The sequence below is a fragment of the Myiozetetes cayanensis genome, unplaced genomic scaffold, assembly GCF_022539395.1.
Source record: "Myiozetetes cayanensis isolate MyiCay16 unplaced genomic scaffold, myiCay2020 scf18, whole genome shotgun sequence".
In the NCBI taxonomy this organism is placed as follows: domain Eukaryota; kingdom Metazoa; phylum Chordata; class Aves; order Passeriformes; family Tyrannidae; genus Myiozetetes; species Myiozetetes cayanensis.
In genome coordinates this window covers 4,896,119-4,910,645 of record NW_026087389.1, presented here as the reverse complement: position 1 = coordinate 4,910,645, position 14,527 = coordinate 4,896,119, and the positions used below count along the sequence as shown (strand labels likewise).

General features: G+C 45.4%; 1 protein-coding gene across 6 annotated transcripts in view; it reads right to left on the bottom strand.

Annotated features, from left to right (window-relative positions):
- The window catches only part of FRMD4B (FERM domain containing 4B), a 118,384-nt gene that overhangs the window by 18,656 nt on the left and 85,201 nt on the right, over nt 1-14,527 (bottom strand). For all 6 annotated transcript variants that reach the window (XM_050313153.1, XM_050313152.1, XM_050313151.1 and 3 more), the window contains 4 exons: nt 8,543-8,626; nt 7,273-7,338; nt 6,164-6,221; nt 5,147-5,233 (listed from right to left, as the gene is read on the bottom strand). In XM_050313153.1, coding sequence (XP_050169110.1) covers nt 5,147-5,233; nt 6,164-6,221; nt 7,273-7,338; nt 8,543-8,626 — 295 coding nt within the window. The remainder of the gene's footprint in view (nt 1-5,146; nt 5,234-6,163; nt 6,222-7,272; nt 7,339-8,542; nt 8,627-14,527) is intronic.

Sequence of the window (14,527 nt, the reverse complement as noted above, 5' to 3'; positions counted from 1 at the left end):
GGAAGGAGGCAGACAGCTCCCACCTGTGCCAGCATAATCTGGCAGAGCTCACCTGCAGGCATCCTTCATCTCTTAAATATTAAGCCAGTCCTCTAAAAACCTCTTCAATCACATTTTTTTTAATAGCACATCATGATCAGTCCCTGCCTGGTCCTCACTAGTGCTGGCATTAATGAGAGATGTCTCAGCACCAAACTGTCCCCAAACGTGTGTGTTTTGGGGCAGGTGACATTCAAGCAACTTTCTGCACATCTGGAAGCAACTGAATTTCAGAGCAGTCTCATAACAGCTCTGTGTTTATTTTAAGTAATTATGTGAGCTTAGTATCTTCTGTCTAAATCAACGGCTTGGTGAGAAATAAACACCATAAAAGAAATTTCTGCCTAATTAGAACTGTCTGAGAAGCCAATGCTGCTGTGTTCTGAACCATTCAGCAAAGCACGACAGCAAATTTACATCAAGTAAATGTTCTGCAAGGGAAAACTTTCAGCATCAGCTCTTAGCATATGTTGAATTAAGAGAGATATATCATAATAGCTCCTCACAGCTCAGGAGCAATGCAACCCAACAAAGTCAGGCAAAAACGTCAGGAGGCTTGTGTGCATGAGCAAGACGCTCCTGAACAAACTCAGACACAAAAAAGGAACCCTACAGAGGGCGGGAGGAATACACAGAAATTGTCTGAGCAGCCAGGAATCTCACTAGGAAAGCTAAAGCCCTGATAGGATTAAATCCAGCCAGGGAAAAAGTTCTTTATTGTGAGGGTAGGGAGGCCCTGGCACAGGTTGCCCAGAGAAGCTGTGGATGCCCCATCCCTGGAAGTGTCCAAGGCCAGGCTGGATGGGGCTTGGAGCAACCTGGGCTAGTGGCAGGTGTCCCTGCCCATGGCAGGGGTGTTGGAATTAGATGACTTAAAAGGTTCATTCCAGCCCACACCATCCCATGACAAACATTGCCCACTTCAGAAGTAGAACACACTAACAAAAACACTTCTGACAATACAATGTATTCAAGGCATCAAGCAGCAGAATCTATTTCTTATACATTTGAAACAACACTGTAGAGCAAGATTAGTTCTTCTCTTCAGATACTGTAGTTCATTTATCACCAGGGAGTCGCCCACAGAAACACAATGAAGTGGGAGAACAAGTCAAAAAGCCAGCAAGCTGCCTTCTCCAATCCTCAGAGGATCCCCACAGACTGGTTGAACGCAGAACAAACTCAACTCTTGCCCTAATACACCCTCCATCAACAAGACAAGCATTGTTTATCTTGCCAGTGAAAAGAATAGGCTAGAGATAAAGGGAGATCTGTTTTGGAACTACAAAGTCCTGGGACCTAGTTTATGCTTTTCCTAATTGATTCAGAGGAGACTGGGGACAGGATCTTGGCATGCCACCCCGCTGCAAGCAGGAGGCACTTCTCCAAGCAGGAGGTGTCTCTTGGTATTAACTGCAGCTGAAGGGAGAATATGTTTGCAAAGCAGCAGGACAGCAGAGCTAATCCCAGGTCTGAGTTCAAATCTGAGCAAGGGTTGCCAAACCCAGTCTTTTCTAATGCCCTGTGAGACTTCAGGATGATAATCAAGTGAGCTCAATGTAATCTCTGGCCAGCGTGGAGCCACTGCTTTTATCTAGAAAGACAGTTTCCACAAATGACCCACAAAATAACTCTCCATTTTCAGTGTATTGTGGAGCTGGAGCACAGTGCCTCCCTCAGTGCCCATCAGCTGGCAGCCCTGGGCGAGGGGGACTCGCTTTGCTGGAAACCACTTCCAAAGCAATACAAGCTTCCCGGAGCGACAAAACTCCCTCGTCCAAACTACCTCAGGTCAACCAGCAGGATAGCCAGAGTCAATCCTCCCCAGCCAGCTTTACACAGACAGACAGACAGACAGACAGACACGGCAGGTTCTCCTGGTCCAGCCCCGAGTCACACACCGTCCTCTCCGACACCACGCGCTTCCCGCTCGGATGAGCGATGGCAGATGCACAAGTGTTGGCAAGGCTGGGCGATAGGGATCTGGAGATTGCTTCATCCAGGGCTGTCATGCAAGTTGCTTCCTGTGAAGAGTTCTCAGCCTTTGGACTTCGTGCAACAGTGTTGATCCAATAACAAAATCTTGGGATAACCACTGTGCTCCAAGGCTCATATTTAGGTCTCTTTGCCTAAGGACCTACTTGGATAAAGCCAAAAGATTTCACTTTTTGAGGAGGATGGTTATATTTGCTTGGATTTAACTGACACTGCATTAATGGGTGCAGCTAAAATATATATGTATTATTATAATTTAAATTATATTCTGAGTATGGACTTGGCTCTTGCTAAATGCCTATGATTCTGTTATTAAGCAAACACAGCTACATCTGACAGCAGCCATCAGCACTGCAGAAAAGACTTGAGGAGCAGAATAAATCCCCCTGGTGTGAATTCAGATGGGGCACAGGCACCAAGTCCTGTTCAAAGCCTCCTGCCTAAAACTCAACAGCTTTCCCACCACAACCAGTATCAGAGAGGTTTGCAGACCCTGAGACCACTTGCACCTTTAAAATTTGGAAAGGCCAGCTTGGTGCTCATTAGACTTGAACTCAGCCTTTCCCTTTTACTGAGTTAATCAGCTGCATGTATATTTAAACCTCACCAACTGGAGAAGTGGAACACAATGAGGATGCTCTTTCCCAGATGGCTAAGGATAAACACAACAGAACTTTTGATCCACAGTATAAACAGCAGGATAACACCAGCACATGGCAGTTGTGAGTTTGGCTCCATCCCAAAAAGCAAAGCAAGAAAATTCTGCTAAATCCAGCAAGGATAGCACTAGCACCTCTGCTCCAAAAGACAGGAATAGTTCACATGCCTACTGCTACAGAGAAGACTGTGCTTGTTGATTCCTAGGAGATTTAGGTAAGCTGTACATACTCTTCTCTCTGTGAAAGAAATTCTAACACATTCATAAATATGAGCAAACAATAATACTGATAGAAAGGAACTTCTGCCTGCCACATCCCAGGCAGCAAGGCTATAGCTACACTGAAATAAACAGCAGTATCTCAGCATTTTAATTCCAAAACCAAATCTGGACAGGGTGAACCTCTAGACCTTTGCTTTTCCTACCAAAAATGATCTGATTCCAATCACTTCCATGGATCATACCAGAAGTGCATTTTTATTTCAAATCCTGAAACACTTCTCCTATAAAGAACCTGTTACAATTATATTTAGACACATGTTAAAAGCAGCCATGGCTCAGGACAAGCTGTGGCTTAAATAATTTTTGTCCACTCACACTGACACCAGACACAGATCCTTAAAGATACTACAGCCATATCCATCCCCACACTTTCAAATGAGCTTACTGGCATTAAACCTTCCATCTGCATTTAGGCTGCTCTCTCACCTTCCCTTTTAATCTCTATCCTCTGCTGTATAATTATGATTTCAGTAAAGCCAACAACTATTGTAATTTCCATTGTAACACTTCCACTACAGAGGTGACCTCTGATTTTTATTTATTTTTTTAAACAGAGCTCCTGCTGCATTTAAAAATGACGCCTTATAACTAACTGTAGCAGGGTGTGACTTGGTATCTGGGCCCTGCTGACCTTAGAAAATTTTCTTAATCTGCCTGGTTGATGTTGTAAACTTGAAATCCCACAAGCACAAAAACTGCTTGGCAAAGCAATGCTTCCAGCCAGGCAGGCTCCATTTTCTTGGAGAGCGTTCCTGGTCACAGTTGGACATCTTGGCTGGAGAATGATCCTTTCCTGACTGGAAAACCTTACAGATGTTGCCTAAAAACAGGGAAGCACGCAGGGGCAAGAGTTGCTCCTTGATGTTCTCCTCTGACCATCAATGGCTGCATTAACATAACTTGATTTCCCAGGGTTCCTCCTGTGTCGCTGTCATTTAGTGCAGGTGGGGAAAGAGAGATTTGGGATGAAACGCTGCTTTACTGAAGAAAGCAAAGGAAGGATATGAGAGATCACCTTGGACACACAGGTATATAAATATACCAGGAGAAACCAACTCATAGCCTTCTCTGGAAAAAAGAGAAGATCAAGTTGGAAGCTTGAAGGGGAATTACTCTTAACAAGGAAGTTTTGTTAAGCTCAGTTTTTTTGGCACAAATACACTAAACACTATCATTTTGCAAACGTAAAATTCCCTGGCAGGGAGCACAACTTCATGTGAACTCCTGCCCAGATCACTCCTGAGGAAGGAGAACAGCACAACCCCAGGTCTCCATCTCCTCATGGCTTGGCTGTTTCAACAAAGACGTGATGAGAAAAACCCACCCCACACCCCCAGCCCAGCAGCGCAGCTCTGGCACGTGCAGCCCTGGCTTGCCCCCAGCCCCAGGAGGTTAAATCACCCTTCAGAGATTTTCAGGGCTCAGTCCTGTCACAAGGAGACACAAGGCAGCTACAGGACGGGGTGAGATCCCAATATCCTGTGTGCTGGGTGTGTGATGGGTTTCCAAAGCTGCTGGCAGGAGAGCCTGTCTGGGCTCGGTGCCGGGGCCTCTGAGGGAGCCAGCAGAGCAAGGCAGGACCCTCTGCCCTGTTCAAACAACATGGGATGTCGCTGGCAGAGTTACTCTGCAGGAGACACACTGGGGAGCAGCAGGGTGGAAAAGGAGAAGTATGACCTCCAGTACTTGGCTTTTACTCTCAATCCCCCCTTTGCATTCACGGGAACGCGCAGTTGCCTCAACAAGCCTGCAATTTGACGCAGCTCCCCTCGTGTTCCACTGATATCAGTGGGGCCTTTCACACTTCACACACAAAACAAGTACGAAAGCCAAGTGAAAACACTGCTCGAGTAAAAGGCCTTGCAGAAACCCAGTTGTTTCGTATTTCTGTAGTTATCCCTGGAGGCTGCCAAAATTCCCTTCCTGAGACCACCAAACTCAAGACACGCAAGCCAAGGCTCCCAAAGGGAGTTTCCACTATCTGTGTGAGATGGAGACATTTACTGCCTCAGTGCCAGCAGAATTTTCCTTCTGCCTCCCACCCTTGGGCTTCTGCCCACCAGTCTGCTAAGTAACAGCTTAAAGAAGTACATTCTGACATGCAACACCATCCTGTCTTCCTCCCCCCCCCCCCTCCCCCAAAAAAAAAAAATCAGATGCAAAAAAACTTACTTTTCTGGGCTTAACTTTGTCTTGTAAGTCGTACTGGCCGATTCCTTTGTAACTTATTCCAAGCCACCACGGGATTCCTTGTTTATCCTGAAAAATGCACATCCATGTGAACCAAGAGCCACTTAAGAATTAGGCAATTCCAAGATTACAGCCCTTTTCGCTCCGTGACAAGCACGAGTAGGCATGGAACAAAGATTTTCTGGCAAACAAATTGATGTGAAGTGGATTGCTGGGGTGAATGTGGACATTTTCTCCTCCTGCCTTTCCAGGCAGAGGTACAAAACCAGGTGGTGGCTGTGCAAGGTGGACACAAAAGCAACAGTGCTGCTGAAACAACGGGGTCTCACCGGTTGCAGGAGTGGCTGTGAAGGGGGGAAGGACATGGGACAGAAAAAACCGTGGCCAATGACTGCATCCACTGAATTCAGGCATGGCCAGCCACAGATGGAGAGAACAGCACAAAACATCAGCTTCTCAGGTACCACAGTCGTGGCCATGACTCAAAGTAAGGAGATATCATCTCTGCTGAGCTCTTCGGCACAAAGCACTGTGGCCCAGGCTCTGCTCTACAAATGGGAATAAATGGTGTATTTCCATCACTCTCCAAAGGTATTTCTCAGCGTTTCCCCACTCCAAGCATGCACCACTAATCACCTGCCACTTAGAAATAAATCTTTTCCCCACTGTGTTTTTTTCTCATCTTGATTAATGTCTCTGGGGAAACTATTAACTGCTTCGGATCTAGAAGTGATAGAAGTTTAATTAAGGTGATAGGAATTGAGATCCTGATAGGATTACAGAAGGTTTTACAAAGATTCCTTTCTGCCTCCTGTAGCACATAGCGCTGCACTCTGGAAACAATTTTTAAAGTAGACTGAATGAGGGGAAAATTACAGAGGTTGAAAAATGTGGGCTTTAATACTGATAGAATAGTACTGAATCATCCAACTGCTCCTAAAGGAATGTAATCACACATAATAAGCTCAGCAATCACATTATCTATAGGCAGTTACTGACCTTTACTCCATAGTAATGAACTCCATATGTTGGCAAAGCTTCCACCACTTTCATGTACCTGCAGATAGATTTATAGCATATCAGATGATTTTCTCTGGAGGGAGTAATATCTATTAACATATTTTTTTCACACATACATCCAGGACACGTCATTTATCATTTGCATATTTGGAAGGCCTTAATAATTGAAGGCCTGTGTTTTCAGAAAAAAAAAACTTAGCAGCCTGGTTTGGGGAAAGATGGGATATTTTGGCCCAGCTAAAGCAAATGGAAAATCTCTGATACAACAGAGCATTCAATATCTTATCAGATCATAGAACTGAAAGTAAAAATTCTGAACTGAACAAGTGAGCCTTTTGGGAAATGTTGGCGGTAAAGATCTGCCTGTAATTATTCCATTATGGAGCTCTGGTTACAAGGGAAAGGCTCCAAATGAAAGTGTTTATGCCATTGTATGACTGTTTCATGAGGCAATTCAGACAAACACTGAACAGACCATTTTTCCCTTGTTCCTATCGAGAAAAGCCCCTGAAATATTGAGACAGAGCTACAAGCATTGAGGCACGTGAGGGAAAACTACAAGCTGTCTACACTGTGCAGCCATGGGCATTATCTCAAACATCTTGTAACACATTCTACTGCATTTCCTTGTAGGAAGTACAGTCATATTGATGGGCAAATAAAAACTACAAATCCACAGGCTCTGTGTGCATCTCGGAACAAACTCGGTTGTTTTGAAAGCCAAATGCTGAACATTGCAGGATTTTTTACAGGACTCAGGTAATACTCGCCCTGAAGAGTCTGCTGGGAAAACTAACTGATAGCAAGCAGGGTTTGGAGTAGAGTTTTCTAATAGAGAAAGGTCCAAATTATTTCTTTTGTATTTGAGGTTTATGAATGAGAACATACGCTGAAAGTGCAACTCAACTCTGAAATAAAACTCAGTGAAAAAAAATCTGACAGACACAAATGGTATCGTGTGCAGGCAATAAAAACCACAACAGCCTGCATTGCCACCTCTCAACAAAAACCAAAAAAAAAAAAAAAAAAAAAAAGGGAGAAGAAAAGTGAAAAGATAATCTTCACAAATTAACAAGTGTCATACTCACTGAACGATGGCTTGTCCTCTGGTCAGACCTTTAATCTGTGTATAATGCTCAATTACTCTGTCCTCACTGCAAAGCAAGCACAAAACCCAATTTAGAGGCTCAGTGACTTTGTTCATGTGTGATGGCATCTGTGGGAGCTCAGCCACCTGCTCAGCCAGCAGAGCAGTGTCCCTCTGTACGTTCCTTGCTCTGGTTTACATTCTGGTTCTTACTAATTTCTTTCCCACCCTTCATTAGGCAGCATCGAGCTGCCTGGCTGATCCCACCACTGCATCCTGCCTTCCAGACTAATTAAAGAATTGCTTTGGATCAGCCTGTTCTGCTGCAGATGCTGCTGCAGAACAATGGTGCTAATTGTATAAATTCACTTTAACGTTCTAAAGGACCCAAACTTCAAAGGCTGGTTAATGCTCCATATTTAAAAAGAAGTTAAACCAGAACTGTTTTCATTCCAGTGTATTTTCCCCCTCCTGACATTTCATAGGCGAAAAAAACACAGATTTGTCAGCAGTGACCTTTTTTTGTGTTTCTTCTGTTATATACTTCAACACTTTGTTTTGGTGGAATGCAAAATAAAATATGCATTTATGTGTCAAGACTCTTGAAAGCAAAGACAAACCCAGCAGTATTCATCCCGAGAAAAACAAATCATAAGCAAGCACTGCTATACTTGAAAATCCATCACGTACAAATCAAGCCTAAAAAAATGAAACAAATGAGGGAGTTAAACTTGCACAAAGGGCATCAACTCCAAGGAAACAGTATCATTGATTCATCCTGAATGCTGTGCTCCTCTACAGCAGGTTCAAGCCCCAGAATTGCACGTGCCTTCCTGTTTCAAGCTTTTCTGAATTATTTTCTCCTCCTGTCCCATTGAGAGGAGCTGGGTGGGCATCTGACAGCCAGCAAAGCTCACCCCACCACAGAGGCTCCACTGAGTGACAGATGAAAATCAAGGTGCTCTCTGCAAACCCAGGCTTGGTTGCAGTTCAGATTTCAGCTCCTTCTAAAGCGTGGTCCCCCCATATTCTGATCCAGCAGTTTCTAACCCGACAATTTAATTTCAGCTTTCAAGGAGGAATTTGCATTGGATCTTGCATAATTTATAACCTCCTAAAAAACTGGAAATGCTTGAACACGAGCAATTAACTCCAAGTCCTGTAGCACGCAGGCTGAAAACTTTTTAAAAGAGAGTTTGCAAAACTGTTTTAGAGCCCTCTTGCCATTATCATTCATAGCAATGATTTACATTTTAAATTAAACATCTCACCAGTAAGCGAGCGATGGATGCTCCTGCAGCGTCTTGGTGGGAAAGACTGGCAGCGTCTTCAAGTCTTTTCTAGTGTTTTCATCACTAAAAAAAAAAAAAAACACAACCAAAAAATGGCACAGAGTCAGTGCTGGTGAATCAGAGATGGACTCATCAGTTTGGGCGGAAGGAAGGGCTGTGTTTGCTGCCCAAGAACATGGCACGCTGCCCCATATCAGGCTGCCATAGCAACGTAACTCTATAGGCCCTCTCACATGACAGGGATGTATATGGTGTCACTCAGACTCCAGTTGGGACTCATTATACAGACACGTGACGCTCAGGCCACCGTGGCGGGAGCACCATATCAATATTTATTTTGCACACCCTCACACTATTTGCTGAGTGCAGAATGAGCCCTGAAACAGCTGCAGAAAGCAAGGCTCTGCCCAAAAGCAAGGGCTTCTAGTGCTAATTTTTGCTCTGTCTTTATCTAAAACTCTACCTCCAGACAACAAATTTCATGAAGCGGCATGGTGTTGGTCAAACCTCAGAGCTTAACAGTGATCTGATTCAAAACAAAGGGTTTCAGTTCATAAACTTTAAAATATTTTCACTGAAAATAGTTTTTAAGGACTGCCCATCCCCCATAAAGTTCAAATATTTTGGACTCCAGGTCCAGCCTGGAACGAAATAAAGGGAAGGCTGAAGTATGTGAATGCAATTTATCACAAAGAAAAGACCCAGCAGAACATTTAAAAACCTCTTTACAGGCATCAGCAAAATGGTTAATATTTTCTCCTTGCACGCTCCATTAATTAATCAGCTGAAACCTGCACGCCTCATTTCGGCCGGGTTTCTGCGTGCCTTTGCAGCAGGGCCAGCAAGCACCAACACGACTCTTGTATGTGAAGAATGCACCAGCCACGTCCATCAGCATCGCCTCAACTTCTGCATCCAGGCTTTCCTTGAAGGTGTTTTCCTGCTCCAGACCTGTGTTCTCATCAGATTCCACTATTAAGAGTTTTAACCCGAGCTACGACCCCTCTCTTCCCTCAAAATCCGCACCCTGAGCATCACTGGAGTGGACCAGAGCACCGAAACCTGCTCCGTGGGCACCGGAGGAGGCAGCAAACCCCCACCACGATCCCATCTCCCAGATGCCACATGGAAAGTGCCAGAGATGAAAGGTTTTTCTGTTCCCCCTAATCGCTCTGCAAGCTTCTTCCCCAGCCCTGACAATGAGCCTCAGCCCTGAGTAAGAGGGACCACCTCTGGGGACGAGGAAACAGCTCAATCAACAGCCTATTTATTCTTCAACGTCTTTGATGAAGCTGCCAAGAAAGGGTCAATTAGCGCCGAGGAGCGCTGGTTGCTGCACTCTTCTGCCAGGAATATCCATTTTTCTTTGCAGGCTGGCCAGCACCCAAGTGCCACAAACGGGGACAGCTGGGTAGAAAATCAGGATCTCTCCTACCAGCACTCAAATACAGCCAATGCTCACAAAAGCTGAGGGTTTTATTCATCCCTTACAAGCTCATTTTGACGGGATCAAAAGGCTGCAGGACATCTCGGCTTGCAGAGAGAAGGTAGATTAGTAGGGTTTCATAGGGTCACACGAAAATTCCGACACAGAGCACACTTTCCTGAGGCCTCAGAAACCAGAGGAAAAAAAAGAAAAAACACTCCAAATCAAAAAAACAGGCCCTGAGCAACCTGGCCTGAACTCCCTGTTGGAGCATGAGGTTCAGCCTGATGACTTCCTAAGGACCCTTCCAGCCTCAATCATAACCTCACAGGACAACTTATTATTAAAATACAAATTTCCTCCTATTTTTAAGCCTGACTCATCGCTGCAATGGCTGCTGTAGCAGGCAGGGTTGGCAGGGAAATAGAGTGAAGTGGGAGAGGTTTTGAAAGAAAGCAGTAACAAAATAGCTCATTTTGACCAAACAAAAGGGCTGTTCCTCTCAATGTAGATTCTCAGCCTGCAGTATTCATAATCTGAGGGTTAATGCCTGGTCATTAAACCCCTATTTAGAAAGCTCATTGCAAGGGCTGAGGCAATAAGGAGGCTCATGCTGGGAAGCCAGGGCTGAGCTCTGGCAGAGGCAACTGGGATGGGGTGACTCCCCAGCTGCCACCACTATAGACGGGTGGAGAGGTCCCAAATTCTGCTTTGCCAACCCTTACAGGGCCAGGAGTGCCCTCATTGCCAAGACTCCACAGAAATGCCACAAATCCTGGCAGCTGTGTCTACTATGCTCTGAAATGCCACCTTCTGCACCATTTGTGGCCTCCAACAGTGCTACTCCCTTTCCTGCTCGTTTTTGAGCCTCTTGCCTCTGTGGATCTGGTTGAGTAGCAACTTCATCCTCATCAATGACAAAACAGTTAAGCCTGAGTGACAAGCAACAGCTCATCAACAGGGAAATGTCCATCATGGAATTTAAACCAAGGGCCAGCCGGCACACCCACCACCTGCCTCCCGACAAGGCTTGTGGGCTCTGAGCTGGGTCATACAGAGATCAAAGGGCTGTAACCACATCTGTGCCATGACAGGGGGCACATCCCTCCAGCACTGACCCAGAGCCACAGGCCCTGCTGCAGTCTGCCAGCAGGCAGAGTCCACAGAGCTGCGACAACTCACAGGAGAACTGGATCTACTCTGTCTTCTGCCAGCCTACAACCCCACCCAACGTCTTCCAACAGAAGAGAACACACTTATTTTATGAGGCAAAGTTGGCCCCTGGGACTTGCCTTCCTGAAGGGACCCAACCTCACACCCTGAGGATCAGACACACCACCCCATCCCCGTGCACCAGGAGGAGTCCATCTAAATGGACTTATAAGGTCTGAAAGTCTCTGAGAAGCCACATGAGGATTTCTGCCCTGCGTAATTGCAAAATCAAGCATGAAACAATCCTAGAAAAAATTTAAAAGACCTGGGAGAAACAGGGCACAGCTCCTTGCAGGCTGGATGCCTTTGGACGGTGCGGGCTGGCACAGCAGCAGCCTGGATCTGCTGACTGCACGCCCAAGGATTAGCGTTTCGGATGATTCACGGCTTCAGGGATAATAAAAGCCTCAAATGGTCCTCCCCTCCTTCCACAGAGTCCATTATCACTTCATCTGCACCAAGCACGTCTCCCCTTGACCTTCAGGATCACTTTCCCAAGCCCTCTGAGACCCAGCCATTCCCCAGAGGGGACAACTCCAGATAGCAGGAGCGACGGTTTGAGTTATTACCTGTTCCTGTTTGGTTTCACAACGACCACAAGACGATACAGCAATCTCAGGGCAGACAGCCCTGGCTCCAGATGTCCAACCAGCCACGATATCTGCCAGCCAAACACACCAGTGTTGTATCTGGCATGTCCACAGTGGGTTCCCATCAGGAGGAGGACGGGGAGGCCCCCTTGCATTTAATCTGACCTCTGCTACAGAGGGGGTTTTCTTAACTGGTGGTTCTTGGCATAATTTCAGTACACAAACTTAAACAGCCCAGAGTCAACAGGACCGAACATTTTTTGGCAAAACGTTTGTTTATTCCCCAAGAGGGGAATATAGGAAACTCTCATCTCAAGTATTTTTCCACTATGGAGAAGAATTAAAGAAAACCGTCAGACAGATCCTTTCCTTCCTATTCCACCCTCTAAATGGGTGCTTTCTCTCTGGCAGATATCAATCTGGGCAATGAATCAATCTGGGCAATGCAACTGCAAATAATGAAAATTTGCATCAGACCCTCCTCATGCTGAACCTCAGTTTTGATTCCCAGAACTGCCCATAATTAATGTTCTGTCCCAACACGATCAAACATTGAGCAGGACGATGTCCCCAGCAGCACATCCTGCTCATCAGTGCCAGCTCTATGGAGAGGGAAGGCACTTAGATGCTAAAATAAGCAATAACAACATTTAATCACGTACCATACCATCAATAGCACTTCCCACTTACAGCTCCTATCCTTAGCAGCAAACCTGGACCAATCCTGCACTCTTCCTGCAACCTGCTGACGTTACAGTGAAATTTTAGGCATTTTGCTAAAACCCTACCAGAAATCCATGAAGGAACCAAGCCAGATGATTGTGGCACGCTCTGCCTAAAGCACACACCGAAAATTAAAAAGGACTTACATATTTACGGTCCCAGAAAGTGCATCTTGACAGCTTGCAATGGAATGATACAACACTCCCTGCTAGGCAAAGATTTACAGAACTGTGCTCATTAGGACCATTTGTCAAGGGGTGCCCAGGCATTTCCCTGTGCCTACTGTCAAAAACCAGCTCCTGCCTGTTGCTAACGCAGGTAAGAGCTTAGATGGAGTAAGATGTGGTTAATGAGATTAAGAAAACATGAAGAGCAAGTGACACACCCAGCAGCAAAGGCAATATATTGGACTACAACATAGAAGCTTATCAGCCCACAGATTCTTTGTAAATATTAACAACTCGATGAGGACAGGACTTTTAACTGACTAAATGGACGGCAGGTGTGTCTGCCTCTGCTGAATTGTGTTGATAACACTTTATAAAGTAGGAATTTATCACTGGGAAAAGTGCTTTGCATAGTGACTTTCCTCTATTCTTGATGCCTCTTGACCTCACATAAATACTTTCTCTCGTGTTGCTACGGGATCATTGGAATAAGCCACTCCTGGGTCCTTCTGAATGTCATTATTTTATAGTAAACTAATTCTTAAAATAAATTTTAGGCATACCACAGATAGAATTTAGAGTGGCCTTCCTTTTAGAAAATATCAACCAGCCTCTGAAGTTAACCTAAAAGTTATTTCATGGACACCTAAATATCAACAAACACTTCTTAGAATTGCAGGTGAGATACAAGAAAATGTGGAGCTTCACAGCTAAAGGATGATACATTATTACCCTGCGTCATGAAGATGCTTCAAAACATTTCCATGAGGATTTCCCATTTTACTCCCTTCAAGATATTTAGGGCCAGAAAAATAAATACACTGAAACAGCACAGAATTAGAGTAGATACTTGAGAGCTTGACAATCAAGGGTTCATCAGGCTGATGTCAGTAATGGTCCTGTTTCTGTAGAATAACCACTGAATTCTGAATTGCAATTCTGCAACAGTACAAGAACATCTTGTGCTGCTGCCCATAACCCAGCCTGGTCCTAAGGTGACTTTCTAAAGTGACCAGACTTTGGGAAGCATCACCAGCATCTCTGAGGTGCTCCCACTCCTTACATTCACAGAAGAGAACCAGCAACACGGACCTTCCCGCTGCAGCTGGAATGCCTCAGCAACAGGTGCCTTGTCCTTAGGCTTTGGGTTTGTTTTAAAATAAATGAATGGAAGGGCAGAGTGTGGTAAACTCAGGCTCTCATGGAGGCTGCTCTGCCTTTCGAGGTGCCATGAGAAACAGGTGTGAGGAGGAAGCAGCAAGGCACTGGAGGGGAAAAATATGAGCGGGGTTAAAAGTGCAAGAGAAAAAAAAAGAGGGGAAGGAAGAGAGAGAGCGAGCAGGAGAGGTACAGGGAGAGGCGATGGATTTAGCAGCTTTTGAGTATGCCAGAGCAGCAGGATCTTGGCAGAAGAATTCTGAAATGTGCTCTCTGACAAATCCTCTTTTGTGACAAATGCCAGGCGCTTCCCATCATTCCCCAACCTCTCAGTTTATGGTCTGCTGGCACACTCAAGAAAGTTATTCTTCTATTGAAGGAAGATCAGGATGCGGAAAGGCCACAAACAAGGGGCTCCCCCTGGCACAGGACAGCCAGAGCCTGACCTTCCTCCCAGCCAGCAGGGAGCTTTGCTGGGGGCAGGGCTGCAGGGTCTGCCACTTGAACACCAGATAGCAGCCGCCTGCTCCGAGAGGTATTTGAAGGAGCATTCTAAGAGCCTTCCAAATCCCATACGTGAAAAGGAACGTGATAAGCAGTGCAGATGGCTCTTTAAACTCCTGCTTGTTGCACATTTATGCTGTGCCTGTGGTGTGGGTTCCCACCCTGCGCTGCTGCACAACACCTT